This window comes from Heterocephalus glaber, unplaced genomic scaffold (genome assembly GCF_053883595.1).
Source record: "Heterocephalus glaber isolate CG9 unplaced genomic scaffold, H.glaber_assembly_v1.0 deba00001472, whole genome shotgun sequence".
Classification (NCBI taxonomy): domain Eukaryota; kingdom Metazoa; phylum Chordata; class Mammalia; order Rodentia; family Bathyergidae; genus Heterocephalus; species Heterocephalus glaber.
The window spans coordinates 98,073,094-98,089,729 of record NW_028258315.1 but is presented as its reverse complement, the minus strand read 5'-3'; the positions used below and the strand labels follow the sequence as shown (position 1 = coordinate 98,089,729).

At 53.5% G+C, this 16,636-nt stretch overlaps 1 protein-coding gene across 13 annotated transcripts in view; it reads right to left on the bottom strand.

The window, feature by feature from the left end:
• Atxn7 (ataxin 7) overlaps positions 1 to 16,636 on the bottom strand; it is a 153,519-nt gene that overhangs the window by 22,192 nt on the left and 114,691 nt on the right. For 11 of the 13 annotated variants that reach the window (XM_087182532.1, XM_087182528.1, XM_087182530.1 and 8 more), the window contains 7 exons: positions 14,736 to 14,999; positions 13,665 to 13,743; positions 9,901 to 10,166; positions 8,159 to 8,363; positions 7,714 to 7,835; positions 2,725 to 3,808; positions 1,919 to 2,016 (listed from right to left, as the gene is read on the bottom strand). In XM_087182532.1, coding sequence (XP_087038658.1) covers positions 1,927 to 2,016; positions 2,725 to 3,808; positions 7,714 to 7,835; positions 8,159 to 8,363; positions 9,901 to 10,166; positions 13,665 to 13,743; positions 14,736 to 14,999 — 2,110 coding nt within the window. In that variant the 3' untranslated portion in view covers positions 1,919 to 1,926. The remainder of the gene's footprint in view (positions 1 to 1,918; positions 2,017 to 2,724; positions 3,809 to 7,713; positions 7,836 to 8,158; positions 8,364 to 9,900; positions 10,167 to 13,664; positions 13,744 to 14,735; positions 15,000 to 16,636) is intronic. The other 2 variants (XM_087182534.1, XM_087182533.1) reach the window with 2 other exon arrangements.

Here is a 16,636-nt window from a genome sequence, read left to right as displayed (position 1 = left end):
CTTTCAAAATAAGAGGGGGTGGGGAAACAATGAAGCATAAGCAAGCAGCTGTATACGGCCCGGCCGGTTCTAAACAAGAACAGCCCGCATAATTACAGCTCCACGAGGGAGGGTGAGGGTGAGGGTGAGGCTGGGCAGCCAGCTGCAGAACGTGGCCTGAGCTTCCCTGGCCTTCACTGCCCCTGGACACGGCTTTCGAGATTTACTTTCGGAAAACTGGCTAGAAGCGACGTGGGCCTGGTTTTCCAGTTTAGAAAAAGACTGGTGTTTGCCTTTGGGTTCTGCTTTCTGATTCTGTGTCCTTGAAGGTTTACCAGGTTGTTACGTGAAAGAAAAACAAGGTTACTTGCGGGCAGGAACACACAGGTGTGACAGCTCACACCCACGCGGTGCCCTGGAGGCGGGGCCGGGAGCCTGGGCTTGGCAGTGGCTCACTGACGCGCATGCGTGGTGGTAGAGGGCTGGTGCCGGGGGCCTGCTCGACCCCACCCCTCAGCTTCCCAGCATAATAAACAGTGTTCCGGTGTGCACAGGCACTTCTCCAACACAAACTGAAGGGAAAGAACCCACAGTAAGATGATGTGGGTCCTTCTAGTGGGACACGGTCCTCCTGGACGGTGAAAGTCAGAGGTGGCAAACTGGCAGGTCACAAGTCCAAGCCTGGCCTCAAGGCATGTGGACTGCACCACATTAGAAACAAACACATCATATACATGCCCTAACAATGGCTGAACTGTACCCACACGTCCAGGTGTGCATTTCCCTTTAGAACTGCTAACAGGAGGGTCTGGGAGCAGAGCTCCTGCAGATGGGACTCTGCCCTGGTCTCCCGGAGGGACTGAACCACTCTGCTGGCCTGCCCTTCGCTGCCACCTCAGCCATCCTTCCCGTTACCTGGGGCAGCTGAGTACAGTGGACCCTCGACTTATAACCAGCCAGATAAACACATACCATGGGATATGACCAGAATTTTAGTTTTCGCCTACAACCCAAGTCTTGAGTTACATCCCGAATGCCGGCTGCTTGTGCTTCCAGAGGGTCTCAGATACAGAGTTAACCCTTAAAGAGTGCTGGCAGGAACATGACAGCATCCTTTCCTGTGTGGGGTTCACTGAGAAATCCTGGGCCAGTGTCTCTCTAAGGACCCTGAGATCTGCCTGTGTACAGGAGAGAGACTGTGAAGGCTGTGTGGAGGAGCCTGGGCCTTCAACTGACCACCTTGAGTTATAACCAGCCCTCGTGAACAAAGTGAGTTCGTAGGTCAAGGGTTCACTGTGTCCACTGCTGTCTGGAGCCATGGTTGTGTGCAGTGACACAAATGCGGGATGGGCAGGACAACCCCGGAGGTGGGGCCAGGTGTGTCGGGCACTACACTCACAGGGAGCTTGGAGCGCAGGTGCTGCTGTTAGGCTTATCATGAGCCATCCGGGAACAGCGAACCTTTTCATGATACAAATGGCCCACTGGGGCACACGTGCCATAGCTTTGCGACCACCAAACTATACTGAGTAACTATAAAACAAGAAGTATAGTAAGTCCTCGACTTAACGAACAAGGTCCCTGCCAGTTGGATTAGTTTCTAAGTTGACAAAGTGAGTCTTACACCGTACACCTGTGAAAGTTTGCAACTCAAATGTTCATAAATCGGGGACTTACTGTACACCACAATTTGCATTTTTCCAAGAACCCTGCTTTTAAAAACCCAAACACTATACTAATAGCTTATAATTTAAGCAGCTACTTAAATTCACAGTTGTTTTCCCCATACTTTTGACATACTGTTATCTCAAACAAGTATCAGAGGGAAGTTACAACGGTAAAGGACTACGTGGTATTTTCTAAAAAATGGCTAATGTGGCATCTGAGATAGGTTCTGAAAATAAGGAAGGGTGAAAAAGACGTTAGAAAAGAGCCTCACGTTTTCAGTCAGGGCTCTGGGGTGCTGCTCCTGCAATTCCTGTGGTGAACAAGGTGAGGCGGCACCCTGGTGAGCGAGACCCCAACAGGAGAGGTGAGCTGGAAGTCAGAGCAAAGGAGGCTGGAGAAGATGCCTGTGGCCCTGAGAACTGGCAGGCAGCAAGCTCAAGATCGGGCCAGGCCAGGCCACGCCACGGCGCAGGAGGGAAGCCGCGCCTCAACGTGACTCCGACATCCACTCAGCTGCTCCTAAGCGACCCGCAGTCTGCTTTCTAAACTATTGACTTGGAATGAGGTTTAGCCTTCAGTTATGGCCGCAGCAAACCATTTGCCACCTCCCTTGAAAACAGGGAGGAGAGAACCTGAGGTGAAGTTGACCAGAGTATCTGAAACTGCTCAACGCGGACAACACGACAAGCTTTGCTCGCGGTCTGAACTCATCTCTTTCTAGGCCCCTGGGCTGAGGCCCAGCTTGCAGAGGAACATCTGCCTGCTCCCTCAACAGCACTGGGCCGGCACCCACCTCCGGTGCTGGCCCTGCCGCCGCGTGGCCAGGCCTGTCCTCGGCCCATCTGCTCAGGGCATTATTCCGGCTTCTGTACCCGGAGTCTTTGACAGGCATCAGAAATTCTGCACAGGCTATTTTACCTTCACACACCGCGGACTCTTCCCCTTTTTAGAAGACACCTCGAAGCGGCTGTTCACAGGCAAATCAACTACCCCAGGCACACAGATTTGTAAGCAGGTAACAGGTCCAAGGGAGAGGCACAGGGCATCCCTCCCAGGGGGCGTGCAGCCGTTTCCTACCTGGTGGAGGAGGGAGCTGTTCATCAGTCCTTGTGCCCCAGGGATGGTGCCTGTGTGTTTCATGTGGACGTTGTTCATGGCTGGCAGTCTGGCAACCTTTGTGGGTTTGCTACTGCTGTTGTTGATGCTACTCGAGCCCGGGCAGCACTTTCTCTTCTTGCCCATGAGCTTGTCCAGAGGAGTGTGGGAGTGGGAGAAACTGCTGTGGGAGTTCACAGGCAGCTCGCTGGCCTGGTGCACAAACGGGCCCAGCGAGAGCGTGGAGTCGCTGCTGTTCACCATCACGCTCATGCGCTTGATGGCCTCTGTAGGGCTCCCGCCTGGGGGGGCCCTCCCTGACTGCTCAGGCCGGAGGCTCCCCACGTGCGCACGGTTCGCCACGCAGTTGAGGCCCAGGCCGTGGGAGGAGGTCACTGTGGACGGGTAGGGAGGCCCGGAGTGAGCCGCACAGTTTTTCCTAAAAGGCTCCATGGAATGAGAAGAGGAAGAGGAGGAGGAGGAGGAGGAGGAGGAGGAGGAGGAGGAGGAGGAGGAGGAGGAGGAGGAGGAGGAGGAGGAGGAGGAGGAGGAGGAGGAGGAGGAGGAGGAAGGATGCACTAGCAGTGGGGAACTGCTTTTGCGTTTCTTTCCTGAGCCGCCACTGTTGCTGCTACTGGCGCTGTGACAGTTAGTGCCGATAGCAGGAGACTCCCTGGGCCTCACAGACTTGCAGGATTTCAACTTGGGAGGTTTCCTGGACATGGGGGAGGGGGGCACTGAGGAGAGGGGCGCGGGCACGGGCACGGGCACGGGCGGGGAGGAGGAGGAGCAGGAGGAGGAGGAGCAGCCCTGTCTGGACTGCGCGCCGCATGCGGGCTCCACCGCCCCGGAGGCGGCGGGCTGCACGTTCAGCGTGGTTCCGTGAGCCGGTACCGCTTTGCTGTTCGGGGAGGTGCAGGCGGGCGACAGCAGCGCGGGGGACGCGGAGACAGTGGCGGCCGCGGGATAGCCGGCCCCGCACTGGGATGTCAGCACGGAGTTCGGCCGGTGAGGGACGCGTGCCGAGACCGGCGGCGATGGGCTGCTGGGCACTGGCGGGATTTTCCTGCAAGAAGCAAGAGGCAGTGAGGGCCATGCATGGGGCCCACAGAGGGGCCTGGCCTGCCGGGCACCCTGCACCGAGCGCTGAGGGGACGCGGGTGGCACGGACGTCTGCCCCCAACCCGGGCCGCCAGGGTGCGCCTCAGCCCAGCCATGCCTGGGCTCCGCTCCGCTCAGCTCAGCTCGGCCGCTCCCCTGGGGAGGCTCATCCTGACAAGCCCACTGCTCAGCGGCCCCCAGGCCCACACTGCCCCCCTTCCACGACCTCCTTTGAGGACGCAGCAAGCCACAGCTCAGGTGCCAGCAGCGTGACGCCCAGACCAGAGGCACTTGGCAAATAGAGGCCAGAGAGGGGAGCCGGGTAGCAGCAGCTGCCAGCCTGGATCCTGCACAAGGCGTTCCAGCCTGGTGCTGTCACGTCTGGGCGCGGTGTGTACTGGAAGAGGAGCATCCAGGTTGGGAAGCCCGGCAACCCCCCTTTCATCCTAGCTCCTTAGTGGAGAAACAGCCGAAGACGTACCTGGGACGTACCTGGGTCCGGCGGCCCTGCCTGCAGTGCCAGCTACTTGGGGACGGTCGCCTGGGCCCTGGAGATTTACACCAGCCCGGGCAACACAGTGAGTCCTGCATCAGAAAAGCCCCCAAACACACAAAACCAAACCAAACCAAAGAACAAAAACGAAAGCAAAAAAACTAACAAAACAAAAGCCCAAACGGAGCTAGAACAGGCAGAAGGACCTGCCTGGAAGGCCAGTGGCAAGACCGCCCTGCCCGCCTCCAGGTCCTGGGAAGCCCCGGCTGCAGCGCCCTCTCTGCCATACTCGGGCTCCGTCGCTTCCTAGAGGCAGAGCTGGTGCATCGCTACCGCAGGGCTTTCCAGAGCCGGGTAGGAAAAGCAGTGTGTGGTGAACAGGAAGTAACCACTGCGAGGGCCTGCAGCTGCTTTAGAACTCCGTTCCACAGCTCAGGCCTCAACTTAGGGCTCCATTCTGGCTGTGCGGGGCTGGGCCCTGCCCTGTCCAAGGCAGAGAGGAGGGTGCAGGCACCACAGAGACCTGTGAGACGCTCAGGCTCGTGGGCTGAGCGGGCGATGGGTCTGCTCCCGCTGTAGTGCCTGCTGGTGGCCCCAAGTGCTTCACAGAACCAGGCCCAAGGAGCAGAGTTTCTAAGGAAAAGTCTGTGGCTCTCCCAGAGTGATAACTACTGGTTCCTTTCCAAAAAGCTCTTAAGATAATTCTTGACCTTCTGATGAACAGAAAGGAAGCAAAGTTGAACATACTTAGTCACACTGACCTGCATCAGTAAACTGTAAATACACACAAAAAACAAACAGAAACAGCAACGTCCCCAGGAGGGAGGGGAGGTGGGCCTGACCGAGGCTTTCACCTTGTGCCTCTTTACATACAAGTTTTATTTTTCAGCCAAGTGAATGTTTTGCCAATTCAAACAGTTAAAAACAAACAAGAGAAAGCCTCTGTGACCACCCCCGGCCCTGAGGGGAGGGGTAGGCCCAGATCTAGCGGGTGAGGCGGTCCCAGAAGGACTCGCAGGCCACGCACATCCAGAGCACCTCCTTTCCTCCCCACCAGGGAGGGCCGGAGTTACTCGGCTCCTGGAGGGCCAGGCCAGGGTTTGGGCTGAGCGGGAGATGGGCCCTGGGCAGCGTGGGAGTTTCTGTGGTGCCCCAAAGATGCCAACTAAGAACAGTCTCCTCTGCTGAGAGGCACAGAGGCCCCAGCAAGCCCCAAGGGTGCTGCAGAGGCTGCTGGCCATTGGCCAAGGTACCTGTGTCGGGGGCATCTCTCAGCACTGGGGGGCCTGCTCCAGCTGCCCATCGGCTTCACGCCAGGTGTCAGCACATCCCAGTGACACACGTCTGCCACTGCTCTACTGACTTGAACTAGAGGCTCAGCAGGGTGTGGTGACACATGTCTGAAATCTCAGCACTCTAGGAGGCTGAGACAGGAGGACTGCATGTTTGAGCCCCACAGGACATGCATGACTGTCCCATCAGGCAGGTTGTACCCACTGGTGGTATAAACGGATCTAATAACTTAGCAGTCTTTTTACTAATAAAATAAAAAGCCACCCAATGGGACAGTCACACCTGTATCGCCAGCAGTTCAAGCTGGCAGGAATGTGATAAAAAGGGGTAGGGGGTAGCTCAGTGTAAAGCCCCTGGGTTCAAGCCCCAGGCCCATAAAAACAAAACCATACAACACAAAAGAGTTCCCAGCCTGATGTGCTGACGTGGTGCACGCCTGTAAACCTGTCACGGGGAGGGTGAGGCAGGAGGCTTGTAGACTACATAGACCCGGTCTCAAAACCCCAAATCAAACAAACAAAACAGAAAAAGAGGGACAGGAACAGAGAGCAGTCAGAAGCCCCACTGGTGGGAAGGGCCTCTACCCTCTGGAGCAAGTGAGCAGCGGCCTCTACCCTCTGGAGCAAGTGAGCAGCAGCCTCTAACAGGCGGCAGAGCAGAGCAGCGCTGTGCCTCACCTCACTGCCTGAGTGCACGGCATGGCACAAGAGAAAAACGTCGGCCACTGCACGCTGCCGGGCCCAGCACCTTCACCCACCGCTGGACCCCATGCAACAGCCCCGGCCTCCCACGTGTGTGCAGGGGTGCAGGGCTCTGTCACCACCGCCAGGCACTCTGTACAAACCGGACGCTGAGGACTGGGGCCCCTGGGGGTGTTCTGATGTGGAGAGAGCCCCAAGCCCCACAAACCGCTCCCCAGTCCTACCCCCGGGCAGGGTCACGCTCCTTCTGGAGAGCTGGGCAGATGGGAAACGCAGCAGCGGAGGGACACAGAGAGCAGGGCTCGGAAATGCATGCACGGCACGGCCTCGCCTGAATGCAACTCTGAGCTGACCCACTCCACGGTCCCCATGAGCAGTCTCTGTTCGCCAAGGTGGGGGCCACCAAACCGAGGTCTTCCAAAGTGCTCCCTACAAGTTTCCCAGGCCAGCAAAGTCTGGGGAGTGCTCTACCTTCTCCCGGTATCTCCTGCTCTGAGTGACAGAGCACCGTGGCTGGTGCTCCAAGAAGGCCTGCAGTAAGGGTGGCAGTGCACACCGAGAAGGCTGCACTCAGGGTCTGTGGCCACGGCCTTCTCTTCCATTCAAATGTGGGAGGCACCAGGGCAGTGCTGGCGAAGCTCTTAGAGCTTTCAAGGACACAAACGGCCTGCTTCAGGCTTCGGCACACGTGCTGCAGGTTCACCACCCCGGCTGGGGTACCGCATGCAAGACGTCCTAACCACCAGCCAGGCCCGCCTTCCTCCCTAACCTTCCCACAGCCCCTGCTGTGCTCCAAGGCCGGTCCAGCAGCGGCTGGCCTCTCGGGCCTCGCCCCGCACCATGCCTGCTTTCTTGCCTCTCAAGCTGTCTGCATTTCCCATCTGCCCGGACCCACTCGGCCCTCACAGCTGTGCCCGACCCGCCCGGGTCTCGGGTCAAGGCCACCCTCCTGACAGGAATCCTGAGTGCCCCTGGACTGTTCTTTTCCCACCGCAGACCTTTATTTGAGACAAAGCCTGGCCTATCACTAACCCATGACCTCATATCTCAGTTTTGCCATCGGGAACAGCAATCACAGGCACCTGACAGAGAATGGCGAGAGGTGAATGTGCTCAGGAAGCCCCTGGCACACAGAGCGCACACAGAGCTCCCAGGGTTGGTGACTGTCGCTGCTGCCTGCAGCTGCCTGAGGACGAGCCGCAGTCTCTTTACACGTAGGCTGACTGGCTTTTGCCTCCCCCACTCCCAACTAGACATATGTGTGGGAGTCCTTCCGCCTTGAACCCCAGCCCCCACACGGAAGGGGGCCGAGTGGGCGGCTCTTCTCCCCAGGACTGGCTGCAGGCCACATCTGCATCGGCCCCACACCCAGCAGGCACTCACCTCCACAGCTGCGAGTTCAGATGCTTCTCCACCATGAGGCTGATGGCGCAGCGAAGCCGGTTCCACCTGGAGTCAAACACGTAATAGCCTCTGCCCATCTGCCGGCTCCCGAATGTGCAAAACTGGAAGAGAGAGCACAGGGCACCTGCTTGCCCCCTCGGACACCAGCACGCTGGCCAGGGGTCTTTCTCCTCCACGAGAGACGCTGTGAGGAAGACGGAGCTGGCCCTGAGCACCAGTGGCTATGAAGCGAGAGCGTGACAACGGCCCATCCCGGGTCTCGCGGAGACAGGGAAAGCAGATGTCCCGGCCTCTGGGCACTGCTCTGAGCTGCTCACACGCCCTGTGTGTCCCACTCGGGTGGGTACACACGCCACGGCCCTGGCACCCCTGCAGTGCCGCCCATGCTGTGGGGAGGTCAGCGCGGGGTGGACGGGGTACTTACCGATGCTGGCTGAGGGTGACGACCTGAATAATGACAGTCCAGTTTTTCAACAGGCTCTTCCCTGTCATCGCCCTCGCCCTCGCCCTCCTCACTGGATAACCGGGAAGCTGGCTCAGAGGCAGGCAGGGGAGGCTGTGGAGACTCACGGACTGGAGGAGGCTCAGTGGGGGCATTCCCACCTTGCTGAGCAGGGCAGCCTGGAGGCCTTGGTGGGCAGAAAGGACAGCACAGATCAGACCACGGCCCGAGAACCAGCCACCTTAACTCACATACACCCATGTATCAAAGCCACCCGGGGCTGGGTTCCACCACCAGCCCTGGGGACACACGCTGACCTGGGGGCCAGGGAGCAGAGCAACTGCTCTCCTGACTGCGTGGTGGTCAGGTGCTGGCTGCCAGCAGACACACGACAACGTGAGACGAGTCCTCCCTCCACAGCTACAGTGACCTAGGTTCTCCTCTGTTCTCCCCCAAGAGGGGAGTGCATGCAGGGTTTGAGAGGATTCTTTCTTGACCCCTCTTCACATTTCAACTGGCTTTGCGTTACTAGGGCAATAAATAAAATAATGGAGAAGGGAGGGGAGGTGACCAAGGAATGAGGCAGCATTCCCACTTTTAGGTGGACAGTCTGGCGCCTGTTCCTGGGGACAGTGATATCTTCCTCCTGTATCTATGATGGCCTGGTGGTTCTGGAATTAAGGTGACTTTTTACAGATTTAGTGAGAAGATGGCCAGAGAAAGGACTTAGGCAGGCCTCTCTGGCTGGGGCCTGCCCACACCTGGGGAGCCTCTTCTGCCCGCTCCTCTAGGGCACTGCTCAGAAGCCACAGGCCATGTTGGGACAGGCTCAGGCACACGTGGGTTTGTCATGAGGAAGTACTTCCAGGGTCGAGTACAGAGGGTGAAACTAAACGCAGCAGCCGCTGACAGGCAAGCATGTCCCTGGCAGAAGCCCTGTGGCCTGCAGCTCAACAGCCAGCCCTGGAGCTCCTCACTCTCTAGGCCGTTCTCTTTCCCTTGGCCCTGGAAACTCGGCCTTTTCTGCCACTTGGTGGAACATATAAGCACAAACACACATACTCCAGCACCCCTGGCCCTGAGGCAGGGTGTGATAAACTGTGCTTAAGACACCCTGGCCCATTGCTCACTATGCTGCCAAAATGCCCAATCGGCACATGGACCCAAGTCCCACATGAATGAATGAAAAACCACACTGACAAGTGGATGGTGCCACAAACAGCACTGTAGACTTGTCCTGTCAGCCTTGTGGCCCTGGGTGGGTGTGAGCCTGTTCCTCATCTGTAAGATGGGCCAATAATACTCTCCTGACAGGGTGTTCTGAGGATTAAATGTAATGACAATGGCAAAAAAAAGGAAAAAAAATAGGGTGGGGATTTAGCTCAGTGGTTCCGCCGCCAACAAATGAATGAAAAACTGCTTCCAAAGCCACGGAAAATGTTCCCATCCACAACCTGCAGGCAGGACCCAGCGGCAGCCCTGCTCAGTGGTGTAAAGACACCTGATACTGAGCAGATGTAGAGCAGATAATTTTAGCTTTATGCTGCTACTTGGATTTGCAACCAAGAGCACCCCGACTAAAACTTACTGGTGACCTCAACAGTGCTTTATTTTCGGAGTAAACCCCAATTAAACCCTGCAGTCTCTTCAGTGAGCGGGAGGTTTGTATGTACAATGTCTACAGCCCGTGCTCTGAGGGAGGGAGAGGAGGAGGGTGTGCTTACCTGGGAAGACTGGGGGTGTGTGGTTTAGGTTTACTAGCTACGAAAGGCTTTGATTCGGAGGGGGTCACCCCGTGAATGTTCTGGTGGGGCTCCTGGGACGTACGGGGAGGGGTGGGATGTGGGTCCCTGAGAGGCTGCAGTGGTTGCTGAGAGTCCAGATGGCGAATCGATTCCTTTTCCCTGGGTTTGTTTTTGTGCTCCGCTAATAACACATCAAATCGTTTTCTTCTACCCTGAACAGCCCTCCGCTGGGTTAAGGAATGTGTCTGCACAACAAAGAATAGGGAAACAGGAATCTCAGTAATAATTTTCATCATGCATCCCAAAATAACACTCTCCATAAAAAAGCCATGTAAACCATTAGCATAAAGACTGTCCAACATCTGATAAGCAGCAAGCCCTAGGCGCCTGATCTCCTCTCGTCAGCCAGGCCAGAAGCACAGATTTCGGGCAGCTGCAGAAGGAAAGAGAAATGTTTGCTGTTTCACTCACTATGTGACTGAGTGGTGAACAGCACACGCAGCTAACAGGTAATCATGTTTTGTTTTTTTTTTATTTGGTACCAGGGATCGAACTCGGGTCCTTGCGCTTGTGCGGCAGGCAGTGAAACCACTGAGCTAAATCCTCGGCCCCAGGTAATCATGTTTGACTCCGTAAAAGCAACTTGTTCGTCCAAGTTCTCACAAGCTCCATAAAAAAAATCCTTCTTTCCACTATTTAAATTTCTGAATGCTAATTTAAGGAGAAGAAACAATTATCCCATAAAATATATATTAGAAAGTGTTCTTTTAAGAGAAAAATGTTGAACACAACTGTTTCCCTCTATTCCAATGAACATGCCAAGGAAAGAAAGTGGCTCAAATATTCTGGGGCCACACACTGCTCCTGACAAAGACAACTTTCTAGACATTGAAAAGATGAGGCAGAGCGGGGAGAGGGGGTGGCAAACGGGAGAGATGTGAAGCAGAGCGAAAATCAAGAAAACGAAGCACTCTGCTCCCAAGTGTGCCGACAGTGTCTAACGTCAGAGTCAGGAATGGGCACACTGAGGAAAAAGAAGTCAAATCATGGCACTGGTGGCTTTGATAAGGTCACCAATACAAACCTGGGGTTGAAACACAGCTGATAAGAGAATGTCTGCATTCGAAATGCATTTGATAATTATTGGCACTGTGTAAAAACCAAAGTAATCGAAGTCTAACACTGCTAGTAGCAGAAGGTAAAGTATGGCATGGTCAGAGTTGGGTGAATCTCAGTGGCAGCTGAGTAATCGGTGTGACACGACGCTGCAGGCCAGGTAGCCTGGGTATCCCGCTTCTGCTGCGGTCTGAGTCTGCCAAGAGCCCTGAGCGCATGCATTGACTGCGGCACCCTAATCACATATCCACGGATGTGAGTGGGTTTGTCTACATGCTTCTCTCTATGTCTTACAAAATACCAAAAATAACACTTCAGGTGAACTTACACCCCTGCATATCCAACAGGTGTATTGCTCTACAGGTTTGCATAGTGTGTTTGCTGCACGTTTAAAGGAACTTAAGGGAATTATTCTTCAAACTTCCATTTGAAATTCATTAACAAAACCTACCATCTTACTACACTGTGCTGCACACTGTGCCCACCCCAAATCTAACCTGGCACAAATAAATGTGTCTGCTTGTCCTAAACTTTCAGTTCGTTTCTCTCTAGTATGTGACACAGGAAGTAACCTCTGCAAGGACAAGAGATGATGTTTTCCTCAGTGGGGTCTCAGCACCCAGAAGAGTGCCTGCCACTCCACAAACGCCTCCGCTGAAAAGTGCACGGGAACAGCAGCCCTATTCCGTGCTGAAGGAAGGATGGACAGTGACCTTCCCGGGTCTGCTCAGGCTCCGGGACAGAGGAGCAAAGCACTGCCAGGCAGGCTGCAGGCAATGCTGCCCCGGCTCAGTCTGAAGGGTACACAGACAGGGCTTCCGGGAACTTGGGGTTCAAGTTGAGCAAGACGAGTAAGTCCAAGGCCTGCTGTGCAACACTGTACACAGCCAACACTGAGAGCGCATGTGTCATCTAGAAGTCCTCACCACAGTGAGATGAAGTTGAGAAAGGAAGAAAGCCTGGCTCAACATCACGCTGTGCGGATAACTTAACAGAGCGTCTTGGGTGAGGAAACTGTCCTTCCCTGACCGCAGGAGTCAGCACCAGCCGTCTCGCTCCCGAGGACCCCGGAAGGGGGCAGGGGGTAAGCGGGACTTGGAACGGGTGAGGACTGGGTCACTCCGCCCTGGAGGGCTGGCTGAAGCACCCTGCTGTCCTCGGGACTGAAGCAGTGAAGACAGCCCTCTGCACATCAGCTTGTGTGGAGGTAGGAGTTCCCACCTACAGACTAAGGGCAGACTTGGGGTGGGGGTGGCCATCAATCCCAGATGGAAAGCAAGAGTCAGAATACATGGGGGGGGCTTTTCCCCCTATTTTTTAAGAAATTAGATGTTTATTTTTATTTATTTTGCTTTTCTTTTTTAGATAGGGTGGCCTTGAACTTGTGGTGACCGTCCTGCCTCAGCCTTCTGAGGGCTGGGATTTACAGGTGTGCACCACCATGCCTGGCTAAAAATTAGACATTTAAATTTAGCCTTTTTCCCTACAGGTTTACAGCCAATCCATGTTGTAAAACAAAATCCACTCACTGAAATTACATTAGGAATTTAAATTGAAATTAAGAACCACCTAAAAGTAAAATTTAAGAGAACAACAATTTTATTAATTTTTAGAAAGCACTTTTATAATTTTCCCCACTCCCTGAAAAAAGGTTTAAAATTATATCCCTAGAAGTGAGTAAGTCCCTGATTTCTGCGCGTGGGAGCTACAGACACTCACGTGTACTGCAGGAGCCTCACTTGGCAGGTTTACAGATGAATCTAACTCAGGCACGACTCTCCCGGAGCAGAACTCGCTCCTGAGTCGGGGCCACTGCACTGATCCCTAAAGCCCACGAACCCCTCTGCAGGCGGCGGGCCACTCTGGAGAAAGGCACAAAGACACTCGTGTGTGCAGTGGGGGCACTCAGCCCGCAGGCCAACCCCTGCCAACAGTGCTTCCTCTGTGGCAGGCCACCACCTTCCCACCTTCACAGACCGGCCCCGTGCAGGAAGTGAAGAAGGAATTCAAACAGGGACGAAGACCACTGCTGTTCCTTCATTTATGTATAAATTAGATTACATTTTCTCTAGTCTTTTTAAAAAATGTACAAAGTTAAGGCAATCTCAAAGTCTATTTTTTTAGCAATAATCAATTTTTAGTTTTTGTAAGAAACTAAGCAAAACCAATCAAAGAGTATTACAAACCACAAACTGTAATTACTGAAAACAACTGACATGGTATGGCAGCAAAGACATGGTCCAGATTCCACATTAAAGTCACAGAGTTTTAAAAGGTGGCTCTTTAATGTGTAAGAGCCATGGACTGATTACATTTTAGGAATATTCGGATTTTCGCCAAAGAAATTTCTGGACTTGTTCTAAGTCAGTGCAATTTAAACCACATACAGTAGCCTCTCATTGAATTTCTATTTGGAAATACTGAGTCTTAGAAAATAAGAGACTGATCAAGAAAGAACGCTATTGTCTAGCAGTATATAAAACTCTCATTACAAGCAAAACCTCTTTCAAGAGTGTAATTTATAATAACACTTCACATTTTGTCATCAGAAGCAAATTTTTCCGTCTCTATGCCACTTGGGACAATGCCCAGAGCGTGGCTCCCGGGAGCAGAACAGTACCACCTACCTTGCATGTCAAAGACCGAGTGCAGGGCTTCTTGGTGTCGAGATCAATGACCCCACAGTGGATGTCAGGATCAAACTCTCTTTCTGTCAGAAGCACACAGACATTACAATTGGCTTTCCAAATACTCCTTCATCCATTTTGTAGATAAGAAAATATGAGAAATCTCAAGACAGCTAAATTATAATTTAAGTAAAATCTATCATTATCAATAAATAACATCAACAGATGACTGGATAAAGAAAATACGGATCTACACAATGGAGTGCTACTCTGCCACAGGAAGGATAAACTTGAGTCATTTGTAGGAAAATGGATCTACCTTTAGCCCTTAATCTTAAATGAAATAAATCAGACACACAAGCTTAAATATCACATGGTTCCTCTTATACGAGAAACCCAAAATATAAATAAAGAGCAAGGGGCCGGGGATATGGCTCAGCGGCACCTCGCCTGCCTGGCAAGCACTAGGTCCTGAGTTCGATCCCTGGTACTGAAAAAAAGAAAAAAGAAAAAAAAAAGAGCAAAATGAAAAGGTAAATGATGCAAACTGGGGAGATAGATCTTCTGCAAAAGGAAGCCAAACATGGAGGGTGAGGTGGGGAGGGGCCAAGAGAATTCAGATGCGTCATGTGCGTGTGCCCACTCCACAGGAGGAACGCAGCCATGCTGCAAACAGGCACTAACACAAAATTAAAATAAAAGACGAAGCAGCAACGTCACTGACACTACAACTGCCTTCAGATGGTGGAAAAGTGCATTAGTATTACCATGTAAGTGCATTCAGAAACAACCCCTAAGAGCTCTTCTCACACAGCCTAAGCTCACACACACACATGCACCAGCACACGCTTTAAAACCCAGTGAAGAGGGCTGGGGATGTAGCCCAGTGGTTCTGCCACCTGCCTCGCAAGTGCAAGGTCCCGAGTTCGATCTCTGGTACCAAAAAAGAAACCCAATGAAGAAACTGAGTGTGCTGCACAGGGAGCCCCTCCTCCAGCTGAACCCAGCCTCACACACAGCAGTCCATATGCTCCCTGTGAATGCCCTTTAAATGTACAGACAGCTGTGAACTTGCCTGATAATCTCTTATTTAAAAACTTCCTATTACTGCAACAGTCTTCGGCTTTCTTCTCCAGAGTGGGCGGTGCAGGAAGCCCTTTGCCATTCAGCATCTGTCCAGGTGAAGGCAAGGTTGGCTTTGGTATTGAGGGGCAGTTAAGGCCAGGCTTGACTGAGGAACTCACAGTAGCAGGACAGCTCGGCCCCACCGCAGACTTCAGTAGTGTGCCGTCCATCTTCGGCTGGATCTTTTCCACTTTCACAGAGGGTGTCATGCTGTGTGGGAGCAAGCAACACCTGCGCCTGAGTGCCCCACAGCCCCAGGCCAGGGCAGGGCCCAGGCCTGCTGAGCGAGGGCCAGGCCAGGCCAGCCTCCTCGAGGCCCCAGTGAGGTTCACACTCATTCCATCTCTAAGGCCTGCTGGGTAGGTGAAGTCCCCGTGGATCATCCATTTTACTTGACTTTCATCATTTTGGAAAACTTTTACACATGGACCTAGGGGAGACTCAGACCTGGTAACCAATGCAATTTCTGCAACAAGCAAAACATGAAAAGGCCTGAAAGGACCAAAGAATCCCTGCAGAACATAAGAGAATATCCTATGGGAACCACTGTTTTAAAGAAAGGACCATCAAAACAAACCAAACTTCTGAATGAGCAAATACTGTATTTCCAAGGAATGTCACTAAAGACTTATGAGAACACAAATATAACATCAAACACAGATGCCTAAAACTGTATCTGCAGGGCAAGGCTCCTGGCAACAAGGAAGACCAAGGTTTACTTAGTGCACGATGCGTCACTGAAACCGGAAAAAGGTTTCTAGGCCAGAAGCTTAGAGCCCAAGCCCCTGGATAATAGTGGGTGAATGCTGGGTACCCGCGCCAGGATCAAGCACTGACACTCTTGGGGTCTTACTGACACTGTCATTTTACCTGGTAACCCTGACACTGTCGGCAGGATGCTAACAGGTGGCCTGGTCCTCTTTTAAAGCCCCTAGCTCCACATGAAGATCTGAAATGATGAGGTTTCACAAACCACTCAGTGGACTCTGTACTTTCAGGGCTGTTAAACTGGCGAGTGACTTACACATCACACTGGCATTTTCTTTGGCTTTCAGAAAGCTAAAAAGGACTGAGAGCCAAGCTTCCTGTACTGTACTTCTGACAGATGAGCAGGGGCTGGGGGCTCAGCACCAGGAAACCAGCCCCAAACAGCTGTACCCGGAGCAGCCCGACAGCAACAGAGATGTTGGAAGATGGCATGGCCTCACCCAGCTGGCAAGGCCTGGAGCAGCAGCAGGTGCGGGACCCTGCCTTGGGACCAAAATGTGTGGCACAGCCTCCACAGAAAGGCGGCAGGGAAAGCCACCCACTACCAGGCTGAGGGGTGCCCTGACCAAGCAAGGTGTTTCCATGGGAGGGCTCAGCTGCATCTTCATGGGATGCCAAGGAGGCTGCCGACTGCCAGCCTCACCTGGAAACTTGCCAAGCCTTGCCAAGGGTGTGAGCTTCTTTCAGCCTGCCCTCATCACTGCTGTGACAAGAGCCCCAGGCTGGGCGAGGACACATTGCTTCCCTGCAGCATCTGGGAACCCCTCCCCTTCTGGTCCCAGCCGAGCATTGGGAACTGGCATCATTTATTTACCATCTCCTGCGGCCAGGCACGGTGTGGCCACCCAACAGGTACTAACTGCATCTCCGCTGTTCTTCTTAGAGCCCACCTGTCCAACGCCCTCAGACAGGAAGTGACAAAGGCAGGGTCTGAACTCAGGCCTATCTGATTTGAGTTCTTCTCAAAGCTGAACTCAACTGTCTTTGTTTTCATTTGGAAAATGGAGACAACCACTGCCCACGCCCCAGGGATGTTGTGGTGATTCAAAGACACAGTGCCCACGCTTAAGTTTCAGGAA